We start from the raw sequence: 20,262 nt of genomic DNA on the forward strand, positions 1-20,262 counted from the left end.
TATCCCCGATGCCCCGGTCCCCTGAAATGGAGTCCTCCCCACTTCCCGATGCCCCGGTCCCCTGAAATGGAGTCCTCCCCACTTCCCAATGTCCCGGTCCCCTGAAATGGAGTCCTCCCCACTTCCCAGCCCCATCCAGAGTGTAGTCTCTCCATCATCCCGTCCCCATCCAGAGCGGAGTTCCCAACATGTGTTGTCAACAAGTGAGTCACATGAGGAGACAAATCCCACTTGGAAGTCACAAGAAAAGCTGAGGATTCCTTGCCTCCGCTGCTCCCCCCGTACCGAGTTCATCATGAAGGCACTCATATCTTCAGCAGGAATCCGATTCACCAGCTCTGCACCTTCCAGCAGCGCAGAATCTGACCTGGTCCAACACTGGGATTTGACAAGATGAATGTACCAGTCCTGGGAAGAAAAAGATGAATAAGGGGAACATGATGGGTGGCGTTCAAGGGGACTTCACATCCCTGGAGCTACAGGCCTAGGCCAGTGCTTGGGAACACTGCACTAGGCTAACCGAGAGGGCCGCCGGCCGGCATGCTGTGGCTACAGCTCACCACACCACAGGTCTTCCCCTTGGGACCTCTGTTACCTGCCTGGGTACTCTCACGGCCTCCTCCTTCACCTGGTGAACTTCTAATAGTCCTTCCAAATATAGCTAAACTACTAAGGGTTAGCGGCCCCTTTGCCATCCTCTCCTGGGCTGTCTGCTTTGCTCATCTCTTCCCAGAAACCAGGGCAGGGCAGGGCAGATGCTTAGCAAATAGAGCCTAAGAAGGCAGTACTGAACCTTCGCTTTCTTATACTTGGGCTGCTGGTTTTTGAAATCTAAATTCATATTCATAATCTGAACTCTCTCCAGGAAAGTAGAGTACCAAGGCTCTACCAAGGCCCCAAGTGGTCCCTAACTGTGAGGTATGAGCAGTGGAGGTGCTGACAACATACCAGAATGGCTGGCCGTGGTGGTGCAACTCACAGGTGGCCAGAAGGTATGAGGCGATGGAGGGAAGCTAAATGCATTGACACGTGCTTGAAGGCCTGTGCAGTCAGGGGCCTGCAGGCCACAACTGACTTTCCCTTGATTCACCCACTAACGACTCACCCCGCACTCCTACTGAAAGGGTCCCACATCAGCATTGCTTTGCTCCCTTGGACCTTGATGGCCCCCCAGGTCTCTAACCACAGCTTCACTGAGCCGAGCCGAGCGCCAGCACTCCTTGAGTCCACCGCGCCTCCTCTGCACTCTCTGTATCTGCCACGGGTGACAGATGCACTCAGTGCCCTGTGCCTCGCATGCAGACACGCTGGACACTTACTTTGTCCGGACTCACTGTTTCCAGTGACACGTGCCCATCCCCGTCCAGCGGGTGGGAAGAGACTGGAGGAGAGGGACTAAGTGAGTCTTGCATGGTGGAGAGACGGAACCTATCCAGCAGGGAATAGAGCCTTTGGTGTCTAAAATACAAATAAAAACGAAATTACAGTGCAATTATTTTTTTAGTCTTAGTCTAAACTCTGCACACTAGGATTCTAGAAATAGACACTCTAAGGATGCACTATTAGTGGCTTCTTAAAGGAAAATGAAACTTGTTTAAAACTTTTTCTTCACAGCTATTTTCTCATCAACACTCAAACAGGTCATGATACAAATGCAGGCCCTAGTTTACTTCTAAGTATCACAGTTTGTACTCCATTAATACTGTCCAGAAATTTCATTTATACTCAAACATTGCAACAGTCTATACATGGTATAAAAGCTAATAAAGGCTTTCTTAATAAATGTAAAACAGATCATCTAAGACTCAAATGCACAAACTCCACTATCAAATATCCCAGTAAGACAAATGATAGGAATTTATGGTCATTTCAAAATAAAATCACCTCATCTGGCACAAGATATTTATAATCTTTTAATCTCCCTCATCTGGACTGAAGACTAAGTCTAGGGTCAAAAAGTAATAATAGTTTATCTGCCACCATCTGCTATGAGGGTGACAACTTTATAATGCAAATTACACAACAGCTTGGCCCTACAGACTGAAAAATCATCCCAAACTGTCCACCTAATTGTGCCCAATCCCATTTAAAAACACCATCAAGGTACTCTTAAGACTGAAATCAAAGCATAATAATTTTTGTGTGTGTGTTTTTTCTTTTTTGCAATTTCAGCTCAAAGGACACAGCATGATAATTATATTCTCCTTCTCTGCTGTCTCTCTTTCCCTTTCACTCACCAACGGAAGAAAAAAGGTAAAAGTTTAACTTATTTTGCAGTCATGGAAATACACTCACATAGGAGATGTAAGGATTTCTGATAAAGGCTTCTCAAAGACTTTGCAAACACAACTAAGTGATTAAATGCTTCGAAGAGATAAAATGGCAACGGGATGCAGATGTAAGTCCTGCATGCCAAGGATTCAGTAATGTCTTTCAGATTTGCCAACTCTTGTTTAGCAATTAGATGACATGCTTTGATTTTGCTAAGATAAAGCAGATAACCTATTTTCCCACTCACCACAGGACAGTGAATACAGGCATTCTAAACACTACCTCTCAAACAGCCAACAGGAGTGCAAATTCCCTCCACTCATGTCATAGACATGATCCTGCTGGTTGTCCTTTACTCCATATAAAGTGAGATCTGGTTGTTTTAAAAGTAGGAAGCTTTCTATTATGGCACTTCTGCAGTCAACCCACCTATAACGCACATCAATTTCTTGTCCTGTGAATTTATTCCCGCACAAATCTATATCCTTTATATCCTGGTTATCCTAACACAAGGACGACCTGTGTTTCCAGCATTACCTCTGAGCGAGCCCGCTACTCTGAAGGTATTCCTGGATTCTGTTGAGTTCTTCCATTGGCAACTGGGCCATACTGCTCTAATAGACAAAAACACATTAGTGTGTTTGTGACACTCAACAATCCAAAATAACCTCATGCTCATTTAAAAAGGATAAACTGATGTGTACAGTTCATCCTAGTAAGGACAGACTAGAAAAAAATATAAGTAACAGATCAGACACACGAGGAATGGCAAGTTTGCAGATATTTCCATGTTTCTATCGGTGACCATGTCAAGACCATACCTATGGAGGAAAAAGGCAGCCACCTGTTTTGCTTGGCCTGCTAAATTTTCAATATAAATCAATATCAGGGTTTCTTTTCCCAATACCTGTAAATTTGCAGCCAGAAGCATTTCTACTCGGCGACAGGCAAGGATGTCGACCATGCGAGCCAGCACACGGAACGGGGTGCACAGAAGCCTGTCCACATACAACGTGAGCACAGCTCCCGACTGGCTGAGGTGGATCCCCTCCAAGCACTGAAGAGTTTTCTTCAGAGTGGTTGGCTAACAGCGAGAAGGAAAAGAACAAAAGATGACCATTCTGCCAATCAGAAATTAAAGTTAAAAATTTCAATACTCCATTTTTAAGGCAGAGAAAACTGCAACTGGCAAGAGTTGGCAGGATGAAGACGTACAGTTGACAGGTTTTCACAACGAGACTGAATTGCCTGGATGAAGAGGCCGCTGGCAGCGGAGTTCCGATGAACAGCACTGATGAAGTCCTGTACTGGAGGCTCGTGGGAAAGGCTGATCAGATCTTGAATGTGATTTACAATGAGCCACGTTAAGTGCTCGGAGTCATGGAGGTTCTGACACTAAGGAAAAATATGATGAGAGATCATAAGTACACTTTCACTTTCAAGTACACAAGAAGAGACCAGGTATTAATCCACAGAAAGGCCAGAAAGGGTAAGAAGGAGAAAACACATCTCAAATATAAACCTCACTAAAAAATATACAGTGCATGAGCACAAATAATTGAGGAGGCAGGAAACTGGATTTACCAAGGCCGTCACCTCCAACCATGCACTGCAGCAGAGGCTGTGTGAAGTCAGGCCCCCCTGGGGAAGTAGGGTACAGCAGTTCAGCTCTCAAGAGACACTAACAAATGGCCCAGGGTCAAAGGACAAAGGCAGGCCTCAGAGATCCGTGGGTAGGAGGGGCAGCGTCGTGCTGGGACGCTCCCATCCACAGCACTGCCTGCCCCCTCCCGGGCTTCGAGCTGGCCAAGCCAGTGGGGTTCTCCAATTATTCTTTTTCCAATTTTGTGATAGTTCAGTGGGAAAAAAAGAATCCTCTATCACTGCTACAGTTTTGACAGAATTGTTGAATCCAATATATGAATGGATCCCACATATCAAATAAATCTTAAGTGTAGATAAATTTAAGATTTATAACAAAATAAAAAAATATATATTTTTAAACACGCAGAGCCTTTTCATCTTGATTCATAATCCCAGGCAGAAACTGTAAAATGTGATCAATTCCTTGACATTTGGTTAACGATTAATATTTTTCATTTGGGATCATCTGACAGTACAGGTTGAATAACCCTTATCTGAAATGTTTGGGATCAGAAGTATTCTGAATTTAGGATTTTTTTCAGGTTTTGGAATATGTGCATTATACTTATTTGTTGAGCTCTCTAAATCCAAAAATCTGAAATCTTCCAATGGACATTTCCTTTGAACATAGTGTCAGCACTCAAAAAACTTCAGAATTTGGAGCATTTGGGATTTCAGATTTTTGGATTTGGGATGCTCAACCTCTATTAACTTATAAAATTAATATCTTTTTTCTTACATTTCTGTGGAAAACAGCATGATACAATTATATTATCCTTAAAAGTAGAACAAAACAGAAAAACTATTTCAATAGAGAATTTAAAGCAAAAAGTGAATATTAACAAATTGCCATCACCAGAAAAAGTCTCTAGGATAATACCTCTTTCACTTGGAGAGTCAGCTTCCTTTTCTGATTCAGAATATTTAACACTGTTTTGCTATGTGACAGCACTATCTATAAGATACCATGTTTGTAACAAAGAAATGTATACGTTTTAAGTATTTTTAATATAAATACAGAAAAAGTATTAGATCTACACCAAAATCTAACAGCAAGTTATCTCTGAGTAGTATGATTACAGAGGTTTTATTTTCCTCTGTTTGTTTTTTGTAAATTCTCCATGGTAAACACGTGATGCTAATTTTACGGTTAAAAACTCCTACAAGTTATTTTTTTTTTTAAGAGAATGGCATTTAAACAGGAATCCATCATAAAATATGGCAATGGGCCAGGCGCAGTGGCTCAAGCCTGTAATCCCAGCACTTTGGGAGGCCGAGACGGGCAGATCACGAGGTCAGGAGATCGAGACCGTCCTGGCTAACACGGTGAAACCCCGTCTCTACTAAAAAAAATACAAAAAAACTAGCCGGGCGAGGTGGCGGGCGCCTGTAGTCCCAGCTACTCGGGAGGCTGAGGCAGGAGAATGGCGTGAACCCGGGAGGCGGAGCTTGCAGTGAGCTGAGATCTAGCCACTGCACTCCAGCCTGGGCGACAGAGCGAGACTCCGTCTCAGCAAAACAAACAAACAAACAAACAAACAAACAAAAATATGGCAATGAACATCTAACACCTTTTCTACAAATTAACTTTAAAAAAATTTTTTTAGAGCAGGGGTCTCGCCTTGTCACCCAGGCTAAAGTGCAGTGACACAGTCACAGCTCACCTCAGCCTCAAACTTCTGGGCTCAAGCAATCCTCCCTTCTCAGTCTCTCAGGTAGCTGGGACCACAGGCACGCACCACCATGCCAGGCTAATTTTTCTTTCTTTCTTTCGGTAGGGGCAGGGTTTCTCTATGTTGCCAGGCTGGTCTCGAACTCCCATGCTCTAGCCATCCTCCGGCCTCAGCTTCTCAAGAAGCTGTGATTGCAGGCACGAGCCACCACACTTGGATAATTTTTCATTTTTTATTTTTTTAGAGATGGGGGTCTCACACCGTAGCCCAGGCTTGTCTCAAACTCCTGGGCTCAAGTGATCTTTCCACCTCAGCCTCTCGAGTTGCTGGAATTTAGGCATAAGCCACTGCTCCTGGTATTAATTTTTTTAAAAATTTAAAATCAGAACTCCACTACAGTCAATGCACTTATCTTGTTTTTTAAATCATTATTCCATTGCTTCCCTCAAATTAACAAATATGCCCAGCGTCATGTAGGCGTGAAGCCAACAGCTGGGCATTTGATAAATGAGTCAGCTGCATAAACTCTCATAGTCCAGCTTAGAATCCAGTGGCTGGAAGGCCAGGCCCGGTCTCCAATTACATGTCAGAGCAGAAGTAAACATTCATTCCAGATTTAGTTTTGATGGAGCTGGCAGGACACCGGGCAGTCTGGGTTCCAGAGGGTCCAGGCAAGTGTCATCTACTCAGGATGTTCTCCCGGTCCCCACCTCCCTCAACCCCGTTTTCAGGCATTTCAAACTTACGACATAATCACAGAAGAGAATGAGAGCCCCTCTTCGTACTATTTCTCTATTGCACATTCCAAGTTTGGCTGCCAAGTCAGAATCCTCTTCTTCTCCAGACATCTGGGGACTAAGTAACTTTGTGCTGGACAGACTGTGTCTTCTAGAAGGAGCAACAGATGCATTGACAATGTTTCTGGATGGCAGTGAGCTTATTTGCAAAATACTGAAGATGATTATGTTTAATTCTAGTTCTAAAACAGACAAGTTGGTTTAAATATTGCCATATCAGAATGTTGTATGTGTAATATATACTCTCAGTTATCTATTCCCAAGCTACAATAAACCACATATGAAAAACTAAAGAAAACAGAATTTAACAGGCAGAAAATTAAAATGCTTGCCTGAATGACAAAATCCACCATAAAGCTGCACATTGAATCAGCACCTTTATTTCAGAACTCACACTGCCTATGTTTGATAATTGAGCAATTGCTTTTCAAATTCCCCATCTGCCATGAAAGTTGCCAACTGCCAGAAAGAAAATCTCCCTGCTTTCACGTTTTACTGTTCGTTTCCCAATGAAACATCACCACTCTAAACACGTTCAGGGTATACGTTATGGAAATTCTGTTTAAAAACACTTCTTCCCCACTAACACAGGTTATTTCACTTTACACTGACTTCGGCTCACTTTATTTATTTTTTTTTCTTTTTCAATAGGTGGGAATTATAAACCTTGAGACTCTTGGCTTAGTCCATACAGTTAAAACGTTGACACACTCCCAAAGTGCCCCTCTGACCTTCAGGGTCTGACCGAGGATGACGTCCTTCCCATTGCAGCAAAGGGCCTTAACGGGGAGAGAGGTCACATCAAGCTAAGAATATTCTGAAATACAACAACTTTTCCTGTAATCCCTCAGGATTTAGAAGAGAACCGGTAAAAACCAAAATTCTACAGATTTAAACTTTTTAAAAACTGCCTTTTCTCTGTTTCCCAACTGGTGAAGTGAAAGCAAACTAGAGCCCAGCCATATAATGTTCAGCAGTCACGAGAAGCCAGCCACCAACGCCTGTGCAATGCGTGACGGAACTTTACACACCGCTCACTGAAAGGGGCCAGACTCAAAAGGCTGCACACTGCATGGTTCCATCTCTTTCTTAATTTTTTTCCAAAAGACAAGGTCTTGCTGTGTCACCCAGGCTGGAGCACAGTGGCATGATCATAGCTTACTATAACCTCAAACTCCTGAGCTCAAGCGATCCTCCCACCTCAGCTTCCCAAGCAGCTGGAACTACAGGGACGTGCTTGTAATTTTCAAACTTTTTTTTTCTGGAGATGGGGTCTTGCTAGGTAGCCCAGGCTAGTCTCGAACTCCTGGCCTCAAGTGATCCTCCCACTTCAGCCTCTCAAAGCACTAGGATTACAGGCATGAGCCACCACACCCAGCCTACAGATTCTATTTCTACGACCTTCTGCAATGGGCTGAAGAGAGCACGGACTGGTGGTTAGACCTGGGGAGGGCGGGACATGGCAGAGGAAGAGGGAACTATCTGAAGTGACAGCACTGCTTTGTATCTTGATGTGGTTGGGGGAGGGGGCTGTTACTGACTACAATTGATACAAAAGTACCTTTTACTGTATTGTAAATTATGTGTCAATGTGAAAACTAACAGGAAACTTGCCCTTTCTCAGTCGGCTGTCCTGCCAGCCCAGCATGACTTACACTCAAGCTGTAATTATGTACTTTGCAATAATACAGCTATAGGGTAATGAGCCTCTGAAAGAGAAGAGGCAGCATTTGCAATTCAAATATTAGCAGTAGACATAAAGAAGGGCCAGTGTCAACTCAAATTCAGTCCCAATTTGTAGCAGCACAAGTCCCCCAAATCTCAGGCCATATACCGCCAGCTACTAGCGGCAAATGAACGTACCAAATCCAGGGTGACTCAGAACAAGAGCTGGGAAGTGACCAACATGTCATGTGTACCACAACACACCCACAAGTGCTGAAGTATAGGCAGGACTCTAACAGCTCACCAAAAGGTAAGACAGATTGAGCGAATCAAACCCACGGTGACAGAGTCCATAAGAGAGGGGCTAGGCCAGGGCAAGGCCCACACAAGGACCTCCTGGAGCAGAGCACCCAGTGTCACCTGGAGCCAGCTCCCATCTGGGAGCCAGCCTGAAAGTAGATGCACACTAACCGAGGGGGCGTCAAGGGTAAGCAGCAGGAACTTCTGCAACTGGATAGAGCAATTTTATAGCTGCTGAGTCCGCATAAAAAAAGAGCAGCTGTGTTTTGTGTTTCATACTTCTAGTAATTCATTTTTCTCATCTCATGGAAATAAAAAGATACTCATCCCCCACCATCCATAGCTGGAAAAACACAGTCCTAAGAGCAGCGGTTTAAACTGGAACAGCTCTGCTCTCTATGGGCATCTTGGACACTTAATGGGGATTTATTTTTTCCTTCCACCACAGGGAGACCTTAGACACTCACATACTAAAATGCTTGTTACATATTATCTTAATTTTACCTTTACATTACCATTAAAGAACGATATTTTTTGAATTTAACTATTAGGTTAAAAACCCATTGATCCATTAAATTTTTTTTTTTTTTTTTGAGATGGAGTCTCACTCTGTCACCCAGTCTACAGTGCAGTGGTGTGATCTCAGCTCACTGCAACCTTTGCCTCCTGGGTTCAAGCGATTCTCCTGCCTCAGCCTTCTGGGTAGCTGGGACTACAGGCACCTATCACCATGCTTGGCTAATTTTTGTTATTTTCAGTAGAGACAGGGTTTCACCACGTTGGCCAGGCTGGACTGGTCTCGAAGTCCTGGCCTCAGGTGATCCTCTCACCTTGGCCTCCCAAGGTGCTGGGATTATAGGCATGAGCCACCACACCCAGCCTAATCTATTAATGTTATTTCAGGATAATGGAACAATACAGAAGGTTATAAAGGAAAACTGGGTCAGAGGGGGTCAAGAAATAGTCACAGAATTTACCTACATTTATGAAAAGCTATAGTTTGCCCTCAGAGGGCTGAATGAAGACGCTTGCTGAATTCCAAACTAAATTTACCTTTGGTTTATTTCTTTTAAACACTGATCATCTAAGCATTTCTGTTATTCCAATTCAGGGAACACAATTCCCAGATTCAGAGCTTTCTGATATAACATCAGAGTGAGCAGGCCTGTCAGAAAAGGAGTGATCTGCATCCACGGCTGATTTCTCTGCACGTTAAAGCAGCACAGAACTAGAGACACTGACTTTCTGTCTCCTGCTCCCACAGTGCTCAGTCATCATAACAGGCCTAAGACATCCTCCAAGTATTTCAAATACTTGGATGCCACACTCCACTACATACGGCACAGAGTGGATGGTTAAGAATGCCCACCAACAGTGGACTTTCCAGCTGAGTGCCATGAACTGGCCCTACTGCGAGTCCTGGCCGCACATGGCCCAGTATCCATACTGAGCAGAGAGGCACAGCAGCACCTGCCCTCTTTTCTCTCTGGAACTTCTTTTCCCCAGCGTGGGATCTTGAGCCTTCCAGAAACACTGTGCTGAGGATTCAGCTAGGGCAGGGGTGTCACAGCTTTTATTTCCATATGTATACAAATAACGGAGTGCTGGAGCACCTAGAAATGGAGCCTAAGCCTGAAAACTTTTTACAAAAAGAGGGCCACCCATAATGACAGACTTAGTAAGTCTTTTTGAATGGTCAAATAATATTTCCAAGAAGTTTTGAAATTTGCTAACTCATTACTTCATTATCTAAGAATAACCAGAACCACATTTAATTTATAACGAAGTTAAGACATTGCAACATGTCCGGCTATGGAACCAACTGAAGGACTAGAACTCAGTAGGAGCCACACAGCATGACAAGCATATCCCACAAGATGGAATGGTGTCAAAGAACTTGCCAAAGAAAATCACATTTAGAATGCAATTGCTATTCTGAATGCCTTTAGCTGGACTGCATGTTTGTCTCTACAATATGCTGTCCATGAAAGGAATATTAATATGCAGCAGAAATTTTACAAGCCCTCACAAAAAATGGAAAATGAAAATGCTTTAACGGCGGCCCAATCTCAGGTTACTGGGAGTCTCAGGACAGAGTGCTGGGCCAGCGCCCTGGGCTGTGGGCATCATGAACCTACTTCGGGGTCTGCTGCACTTCTGCCCACCAGCGGTAGTCGGTGTGGTTGACAAGCAGCAGGATCTGACACCAGAGCAGCACCAGGGCCGGGTGGGTGGTGATCATGGAACGAGCCCGCAAATTCAAGCTGTCCAGGGTGTAGAAACTGCCGCCACAGCCATCACTGCGGAACAGTCTGGTGGCAGCTGCTGTGATTCTCCGGAACATTCCTAGAAACAAAGTTAAGAAGGAGAAATGTCTTTGCTTTCATCTCGGTCCAGTGCCACATGGCTACGTGGAGATTTTACATAAAAATGAAACAGGCTGAGTTGTTTCCCATACTTACATATTCACAGCACCTGGCATTTAGAAAATTCTGATTTTTCTAAGCAGAAACAGACATTCTGCTTTTTTTTTTTTTTTGAGATGGAGTTTCACTCTTGCTGCCCAGGTGGGAGTACAGTGGCATGATCTTGGCTCACTGCAACCTCTGCCTTCTGGTTTCAACCTATTCTCCTGCCTCAGTCCCCCGAGTAGCTAGGATTACAGGCGTCTGCCACCACGCCCAGCTAATTTTTGTATTTTTAGAATAGAGGGGGTTTCACCATGTTGGTCAGGCTGGTCTTGAACTCCTGACGTCATGATCCACCCGCCTCAGCCTCCCAAAGTGCTGGGATTCAGGCGTGAGCCACCGTGCCTGGCCAATATCCCATTTATTTAATGGATTGGTCAAGAAAGCTAGCATTCCTCGTCTCCCACTGTCCACCCCTGCACTAGTTGGCAATGCCAAGCCCTCCAGAAGCTCCAAGCCAAGAGCTGTGAAAGTCTGAACACAGCTCCTGAAGAAGGAGTCAGGGAACACTCGGCACCTCGAATCACTGCACTCGGGCCACAGCAGGGCCCCCCACAGGACTGAGCCACAGCTACACAGGCAGGAACAGCACTCAGCACCTGCCAAACTAAACAGCTCCTGGGCTTGCTAAGAACTGAGGGCCAGAAATGCTGTAAGAGGCCAGGTGAGCAAGCAGGACACGTGCTGAAAGAACATGGGCAGCCCCCTGTGGTCCACGCTGTGTGCTCTCTGCAGGCTCCTGACACCTGACAGCCAAGTGGCCTCTGTGCCCGGCCATGGAGCATCCTGGGCCTGGGCAGGCCAAGCGGTCAGCCTCCCCACAATGCTGGCACCGCAGCCACATACTCAGTTAGATTCTACCTGCAAGTTTCTCCACAGCATCCTTCTCAGGGCTCCAGGAATCATGACTTCATTCTATCCTCTCCTTTGGATAAACAAGATCAAAGGCACAGAGACATGCACAGGCTGCAAAGCACAGCAGGGAGAGGCAGCAGGACTTGGGAAACAGAGAAAGGCCTATCTGGCCAAGGTCGCCCTCTCCCCCAGATCTGGGCCTCCTAGCATCATTGTTGGGGTCAAAATTTTATTTCTGATTAAATTTCAGGCCGGGCATGGTGGCTCATGCCTATAATCCCAGTACTTTGGGAGGCCGAGGTGGGTGGATCACTTGAAGTCAGGAGTTCGAGACCAGCTCGGCCAACACAGCAAAACCCTGTCTCCACTAAAAATATAAAAATTGGCCAGGTGTGGTGGCGGGTGCCTGTAATCCCAGGTACTTGGGAGGCAGAGGCACAAGAATCGCTTGAAGCCAGGAGGCAGGGGCTGCAGTGGGCCAAGACTGTGCCATTGCACTCCAGCTTAGGCAATGGAGCAAGACTCCATCTCAAAAAATTAAAAAACAAAAACAAAAAATTCAACATATCCCCAAGGTGAAAAGGTCCCGAAACAGGCAAGAACAGAGTAGAAGCTTTTTAGGGCTCCACAATGCCTTAAACTACAACCTGAGACTAAGGAAGCGAGCTAAAAGCAGCAGCACACTCAGAATACAGACCAGGTCACAGCGACGAGTTCTAACACCCGGTCTCCGGTTCCTCCAGGTGTCCTGGGATTTCTCTACACTTGCCTCACACTCAGCATCGCCCCTCCAGCCCATTCTGCACTGGCCTCGACCTTCTGTGCGGCCCTCTTTCCTGCACGGGCCCCTCGAGTGAAGATGCACATGCTGCCTTCAAGAGGATGCAGCCAGGCCACAGAGCACGTGCAGGGACAGACCCGGGATGTGGGAGTTTTGAACACGTAATAGAAACCCACAATCCGAGCTGTGTTCTAGGTGGCTGAGTGTCAACACAGGCTCCGAATCAGACTGCCTGGTTCGGATCGTGGCTCTACAGTTTGCTGAGTGACCTTGGATGCACCTTACCTGGGGCCTCAGCTTCCTCAGGTTTAAGATGGAATTAGGAGCAGTATCTGTCTGCAGGGTTGCAATAAGGAGCAAACAGGAGAACCCAGGTAAAGGGCTCAGCACTGCATGAGGCACAGAGGAAGTGCTCAGCCCCTGGGCGGCAGCGGGGAGTCTATCGGGAAGTTCGGGTGGAAGATGAGACGGACTCTGAGGGCCACCTCCCGGTAAATGGAGAGGAGGAGGTAAGGTCAGGGTCCCTGGGCTGGCGGGAGGAGGAACGGACAATGATGCTGGGATTCTGAACATCCCTAATGACCTAATTAACAAGAACAGGTCCTGGAGAGTGACAGTGGTGCTAGTTCAATTTTCAGCGCAAGTCTGAGGTACTGGCACGACAAGTCCCGTATCGAGAAGCTGGATGCCAGGACTACGCGGACCAGCAAGAGAAAGTTGTCCACGAGAGCAACAGCCAGGGTCACAAAGGGGAGGGACCTACCAAGGCCGAGGAGAGAGGCAGAGACACAGAGAAAACAGTGACGAGAGACCACGGACAGCAACTTGGGGAACACAACCAATTAAGTGGCTGGACAGAAAAGACCCTGCAAGCTACTGAGTGAGGAGAGGGCAGCCCCACAGAATCAAGCTGGGGGCCCAGGATGAGAGGGACCGAGAAAGAAAGAACACAGGCAGCCTCTGCAAAGGACTTTTCAGTAAAGATGGTAAGAGGCAGGCTGCCACGGCTTGAGAACCAAGAGGGAAACCACCCACCAGGGGCAATGAGAATGGAGGGAGGGACCCCTCCTGAAGGAAGCAGGAGAGCACAGGAAGTGCTGGTTTGCTTTTAATTTAAGGTTGACTTAGTGCGGCTATAAGTGCAAAAGAGCAGCTACAGGCCGGAAAGGAAAGATAAGACACACACGTTTCACTATGGTGAAGTATGCAATGGATTTTTTTTTTTTTTTAAGACAGGGTCTCACTCTGTTGCCCAGACTGGAGTACAGTGGCATGATCACAGCCCACTGCAGCTTTGGCCTCCAGGGCTCAGTCAATCCTCCTGTCTAGCTGGGAGTATAAGTGTGCGCCACCATGCCCTGTTTGTATTCTCTATAAACAGGATTTCATCATGTTGCTCAGGCTAATCTCAAACTCCTGGGTTCAAGCAATCTGCCCGCCTTGGCTTCCCAAAGTGCACAGGATTACAGGCGTGAGCCACCACACCTGGCCTGCAATGGATATTTTTAAATAAGCATCAAAGGCAAAATTCAATTCCAGAGAATCCAGAAGGATGTGGCGTGAGGAAGCAGACATAAGAGGGGTTGGGAAGCCGGCAGGAGGATGAGGCTAAGCTTGGGGACAGGATAGAAGGTCCCCTGTTCCGCCGGGATGTTACAAGGCACCCAGGGTCCCTTCCAGGTGGAGGGAGGAAGAACTAGACAGAGGTTCATGAGAAGGATTCATCACTCTCTCTGCAGAGAGCAAGGCAGACACCTGCTGGGCATGGTGTGGGCATATCAGAATAGCAAAAACTTTAGAAGGCACTGCACTCTTGGTGGCTCATTCTGAAGCCACCACTAATCCCATGGTGACACCCGCCTGGTCCCCTCCTTCCAAGGGTTTCCCTGACTTTACTCATCCTGGAATCGCCTGTTCTTATCCTCATAGAAAACACATCAGAGACTACAGTGCTGCCTGCTGCTGGGAGGCAGCAGGACGACGTCTCCCAGTCCCCTTGTACGGGGTGGGGCTGTGACCCATCACCAGCAGAGAACACCAGCAAAGGCATGCATGTCACTTGTCCAAGGCCACAGAGCCTTCTTCTCTACCTTCCCTCTCCTTGTCCCCAACTAGACACAGAGGATGTGGAGGCCCAGAGAAGAGAACCAAAAGAAGGAAAGCAGCCTGGGTCCCCGAATTCCCACATGGAGTAAAACCATCCGTGAACCAGGAACACCCTCAACACATTGTCATAAAACCAAGAAACAACCTTCTCTGGTGTGAAGCCACGTAAATGTTGGTGTATTTGTTACAGGAGCTACCATTATTTAACAAAGCCAACAGCGGCATTGAGAACATGGCTGAGATTTAAAGATGCTTCTCGGAGGAACCTCCCTTCCTAGGGTCCCGGGTAGTGATGAGCAGCAGTCTGAGACAGAAAGAAGGCAGAGCCTGTGGATCCCAAGGGTGGCACAGGGGAGCCAAAGGGACTTGGGGGAAGAGAAAGGGACCAAGTGCCCAGAGACCACGATGGCAGTGCAAGAAAGGAGGGGGGCAGGAAGGTGGATGCAGGCTGCACCCAGAGAAACAGCTACAGCTGCACGCAGCAGCTCCCCAAGTCCTGATTTTGTGAGCTAAACAAAGAAATACTAAAAGGAACAATGGAAGCAGGAACTGGAAATAAACAATGCTGCTTTCAAAACAGGCAGGATGTGGGATCGCATCCCAATTCCACCATCAAGAGCTCCTAGGACAGAAGCCTCTCTGGGCTGGGCTTGTTCAGCTATGCCATGGAAAGAACCACCTCTAATCCACGCCACACCGTGACTGGGGCCCGTGGTGGGTATTCTGCAATTGCCAGCGGCTACATTCACCACTATCAACCCAAGAAGTGGCCCGATGAGAGAAAGATCGATGGGCAAGAAAGAATGCTTGGGTTTTCATTCTTGGTTTTGGCATAGGATCTTTTAGAACTCAAGCAGAAAGGGGGAAAAACTTCACAGAGCTGTTCTAAGAATGAACTGGGATAATTAAAATTAAACCTACCACATACCCATGAGAAAATTCCATTGCTTCCAGCATGATGATTGTTAGTAGCCCCGTCCTTTCACCCAAGGGTGAACTTGAATCAATGCCAACTTTATTACTATAGAAAGGACCACTTTCTCTCTCTTCCAGTATTCCTGCTTTGCCCCATAAAGTGGAACCACGGACGCTTTGGAAAGGACAGGGAAAGAGCTGTCGTGCAGCCATCCCCTCTGCCACAGAGGAAGGGTGAGCATGCCTCCATGAGGGTCATGGTACATCTCCACCACCCACGACCAGGACTCAGGGAGGAAGGGGCAGCAGCTCCTGCCACCCTGACTGAGTATGGTCTGGATGGCAGGCAGGGAAGGGCACAAGATGTGTCCTTGAAAATCACAGTGAGCAAAGCTGGACAGCCGTGTTGAGGCTACAAAGCCAGACAGCTCTAAACCAGCCACACGGACAACAAACAAAGCCGATGCTTCCACCCCCTGGGCCTCTGGTACCATCATCTGTTTCTAAACCCGTCTATCTTGGACCAAAAGAGAGGGATGCTGGTTACCCCAAATGTTGTAAACAGGAGGACACGTATCTTTCTTGGCTATGCTGCTTCTCCTAGATGGAATCTGAAATAGGCAAACAGCTTTGGGCTAAATACCCTCCTCCCCCAACAAAAGGAAAAGCAGGAAACTAAAAGTCAAGGGTGCCATTCTGACTAGTTCCTGAACCAGCCATTGTTTAAGAAGTAATGCCTGAAATGGACAAATTCAAAGGTCTCCATTTTCAGTGTAAGGGTGGAATTCATAGCCTTTGTTTAAGCAGTACATGACTACAAATTACCAATTTTACATGTTAAACACACCTTACTGATATAAAAACACAAGATGGATTACTTCAACTCTTATCTTGAAACCAACCAAATATAGTAATTCTGCCACCTAGTGTCTTTCAAACAAATGCAGTCAAACGAAACAAGAAGACAGAAACAGACATTTATATATACACGCACAGACAACTTACTTGCAAATGCTGGGCCAATTAAATAAGGTCAAAGATAGCAGCAGGTAACCCACGTGCCCCCTCCAAGCCCTCCACTCTCTCCAGTAAAGATGCTTCTCAACTGACCTGCAGTTTCATACAGGAGCCACTATCCACACAGAGCTGTTTAAACTTAATTAAAATTAAATAAAATTATAAATTAAGCTACCCAATCAGACCAGCCACATTTCAGGTATGGAACACCACACGTGGCTAAAAGCAACTAAATTAGACAGTGCAGACATCCCGTCTCTGCTGGAAGTTCTATTGGACAACACTTCAATAGTAAAAGTATTTTGCCTCAATTTTGAGATGGAAGAAGAGGAAACCAGCACAATAAGACAGTGAACACCTTTGAGCTGTAGAGATCGCTCGGACATGTAGAAGGACACAGAACATACCACCCTTATCCCATGAAGGCAAGACTAGTCCTTAGAAATGAGGCTGTCTCGGCCGGGCGCGGTGGCTCAAGCCTGTAATCCCAGCACTTTGGGAGGCTGAGATGGGCGGATCACGAGGTCAGGAGATCGAGACCATCCTGGCGAACATGGTGAAACCCCGTCTCTACTAAAAAAAATACAAAAAACTAGCCAGGTGAGGTGGCAGGTACCTGTAGTCCCAGCTACTCGGGAGGCTGAGGCAGGAGAATGGCATAAACCCAGGAGGCGGAGCTTGCAGTGAGCTGAGATCCGGCCCCTGCACTCCAGCGCGGGCGACAGAGCGAGATTCCATCTCAAAAAGAAATGAGGCTGTCTCCTCCTGGCATCAGATTCAAACCAACTGGTGGCAAAATATTAAAATGACCAACATATTAAAATTGACCTATCATTCATTAACAAGGCACATTTTCTCAACTTTAAACTTATTACAGTGGTCAATGAAGCATAATCTGAAGATCTTTAAAAAGAAACAAGAAAATTATTTCAATAATAGCAAGTAAGCTCAAAAACTAGAGTCCATTATCAAAATTAAATTTTGGTCATGGCCTGTGTGGAGGATGACAGCAGCTGAATGCAGTGGCCATGAAGAGGGCCCTTTCTCTGGGACTCTGTGGCGCTGTGCGGCCAGGCCCCACTCGCCTCCTGCCTGCCTGCACTCTCAGCTGCTCTCTCGGGTGCCGGAACATTTCTCTGCAAAAAGCTAGCTACTTCTCCTCCTCGGAAATCCTGCCTCTGCCTGCCCACCCATTTTGTCTGTCACTGCACTATTGTTTTCCTTCATAGGAAATATTAAGACTTGTGATACTGGCCGGGCGCGGTGGCTCAAGCCTGTAATCCCAGCACTTTGGGAGGCCGAGACGGGCGGATCACGAGGTCAGGAGATCGAGACCATCCTGGCTAACACAGTGAAACCCCATCTCTACTAAAAAATACAAAAAACCAGCCGGGCGACGTGGCGGCGCCTGTAGTCCCAGCTACTCGGGAGGCTGAGGCAGGAGAATGGCGTGAACCCGGGAGGTGGAGCTTGCAGTGAGCTGAGATCCGGCCACTGCACTCCAGCCTGGGCGCCAGAGCGAGACTCTGTCTAAAAAAAAAAAAAAAGACTTGTGATACTGACTCACTGACTGTAAGTTCCATGCAGGCAAGAGCCAGGATGCTCAACTGAACCTAGCAGACCCAGAGCCTGCTAGCAGAGAGGCAGGCCACTCCTCAAATGGACCAAGGATGAAAATGCTAATTATCTTTACTCTAAGGGTATGTCCGCAAAATGTGTACAAAAATCAATAAGAGAAAGGAGCTTCTGATCACAAAAGCACCCTGCCCCATCCCTTTTTAAGGCAACTACTTGTTATCATTTCTGTTTTCAGTTCTGGTAGTTACCTTCAAAATTCTAACTGATGCGCTGCTATCCCGTGCAGCAGACCATCAGTTACTGCATGCGCTCCTCTCCCTTACTCCTGGAGACTAGCCCCACCTCCTCATCAATGGAATGCTGTCCAGTCTCCCATCTGGCCCAGGTGGACCAGAGCATTCAGGGGTTTATGGTCACCCATATGGCTCATGCAAGGCCAATCACACGCCTACTTGAGGGGCTGAGACAGGAAGCAGAGATGAGACTGGGCGCAGTGGCTCACACCTATAACCTCAGCATTTTGGGAAGCCGAAGCAGGAGGATCACCTGAAGCTAGGAGTTAAAGACCAGCCTGGGCAACATAACAAGACCTCCGTTTCTACAAAAAAATTTTAAAACCTATCCAGCCATGGTGGTGCATGCCTATTGTCTCAGCTACTCAAGATGGCTGAGGCAGGAAGAACTCTAGAGCTCAGGAGTTCGAGGCTAGAGTGAGCCTCGCACTGCACTTCACACCACTGCACTTCACACCACTGCACTTCGGCATAGGTGACAAAGTGAGACCCTATCTTTAAAACAAAATTTAAAAATTATACAAATTAAGAAGAAAGCAGAGCTGAGATGCATAAATATACAATGCAGACCACAGAATTGTAACACTAGATGCAGTCCTACCAACTACCCTTGCCTGCACTTTCCAGGAGCTCAAACCAACAAATTCTTTCTCTTACTCTAGTTTAAATGGGGGTTTTATCCCTGCAACTGAAAGACTGTTGAATACAATCACCACATCATAATTTGTCATGATTTACAGACTTCAGACAACTTCAGACATTATCCATTAACTCTATGGTAATAAAGAGGAGATCTGGCTCATTTATACTACCTCCTAACAATCTGAGTTACATGTTTAGCTCTATCTGGATACCTTTGAAGCCTCTATATTTTGGTCTGTCAACTTCAGATGATATAATCATGTAACTCCAACAATGCTAGGTAAGGATTTTAGTGCCCCTTCCATTCCCACCCCTATCTCTACCATCTACTTGCCAAATTTTTTTTTTTTTTTTTTTTTTTGGAGATGGAGTCTCGCTCTGTCGCCCAGGCTGGAGTGCAGTGGCACAATCTCAGCTCACTGCAAGCTCCGCCTCCCGGGTTTACGCCATTCTCCTGCCTCAGCCTCCCAAGTTGGGACTACAGGCGCCCGCCACCTCGCCCGGCTAGTTTTTTGTATTTTTTAGTAGAGACGGGGTTTCACCAGGTTAGCCAGGATGGTCTCGATCTCCTGACCTCGTGATCCGCCCGTCTCGGCCTCCCAAAGTGCTGGAATTACAAGCTTGAGCCACTGCGCCCGGCCTACTTGCCAAATTAACTTGGTTAGTTTTCCTTTTATATTCATCAGAATTGAAGACATTTTCATTCTGTTCTGAAACCATAATTAAGTCAGTAAGTCTTCAGTGCTTCAGTCACATATTGATTCCAAAAATGAAAGCTCAAATAATACTTACATTATGACTATGTGAATATAGTTCCCAAGAGAGCCCAGGATCCTAAAAGGATGGCATCTCTTTCTATGGGTCTTTGATCATGACCCCTAAGCTGCTTAAAGGAGAACCTTTTTAATATCAAGGGCTTCCAACAGATGAACTGCTGAAAAATCAAGCCATATTTTGGTTTGCCTCATATTTGGACCATGACTTAATGCTATTTGCTTTTCCTAGAGATTAGAATTGCCTTTCTTTTTTCTTGTTGAGAGAAGAAAGATGTGCCTATCCCCTAGAACTAGTCTTCTAGCTATTTACTCATTTATTTAAAGCAAAGCATTCTCATGACAAATGATCGTTCTTCTTGGAAAACACACTGTCCTAATTTGGACGGGTTGCTTTCTATGCTTGCTGCACGGCTGGCGTCTTATGACTTTCTTGGGTTCACTGTCCTTGTAATTTTCTTTCTTTAGAGACATGGTCTCGATC

General features: G+C 46.3%; 1 protein-coding gene across 3 annotated transcripts in view; it reads right to left on the reverse strand.

Annotated features, from left to right (window-relative positions):
* The window catches only part of HTT (huntingtin), a 169,122-nt gene that overhangs the window by 33,595 nt on the left and 115,265 nt on the right, over positions 1 to 20,262 (reverse strand). For all 3 annotated transcript variants that reach the window (XR_002730577.1, XM_023206823.1, XM_023206822.1), the window contains 7 exons: positions 10,489 to 10,696; positions 6,335 to 6,476; positions 3,487 to 3,666; positions 3,179 to 3,355; positions 2,809 to 2,885; positions 1,320 to 1,458; positions 286 to 408 (listed from right to left, as the gene is read on the reverse strand). Coding sequence is in view for 2 of the 3 variants with exons in the window: in XM_023206823.1 (XP_023062591.1) it covers positions 286 to 408; positions 1,320 to 1,458; positions 2,809 to 2,885; positions 3,179 to 3,355; positions 3,487 to 3,666; positions 6,335 to 6,476; positions 10,489 to 10,696 (1,046 nt within the window). In the remaining variant the exon portion in view is untranslated. The remainder of the gene's footprint in view (positions 1 to 285; positions 409 to 1,319; positions 1,459 to 2,808; positions 2,886 to 3,178; positions 3,356 to 3,486; positions 3,667 to 6,334; positions 6,477 to 10,488; positions 10,697 to 20,262) is intronic.

Source organism: Piliocolobus tephrosceles, chromosome 3, assembly GCF_002776525.5.
Source record: "Piliocolobus tephrosceles isolate RC106 chromosome 3, ASM277652v3, whole genome shotgun sequence".
NCBI lineage: Eukaryota > Metazoa > Chordata > Mammalia > Primates > Cercopithecidae > Piliocolobus > Piliocolobus tephrosceles.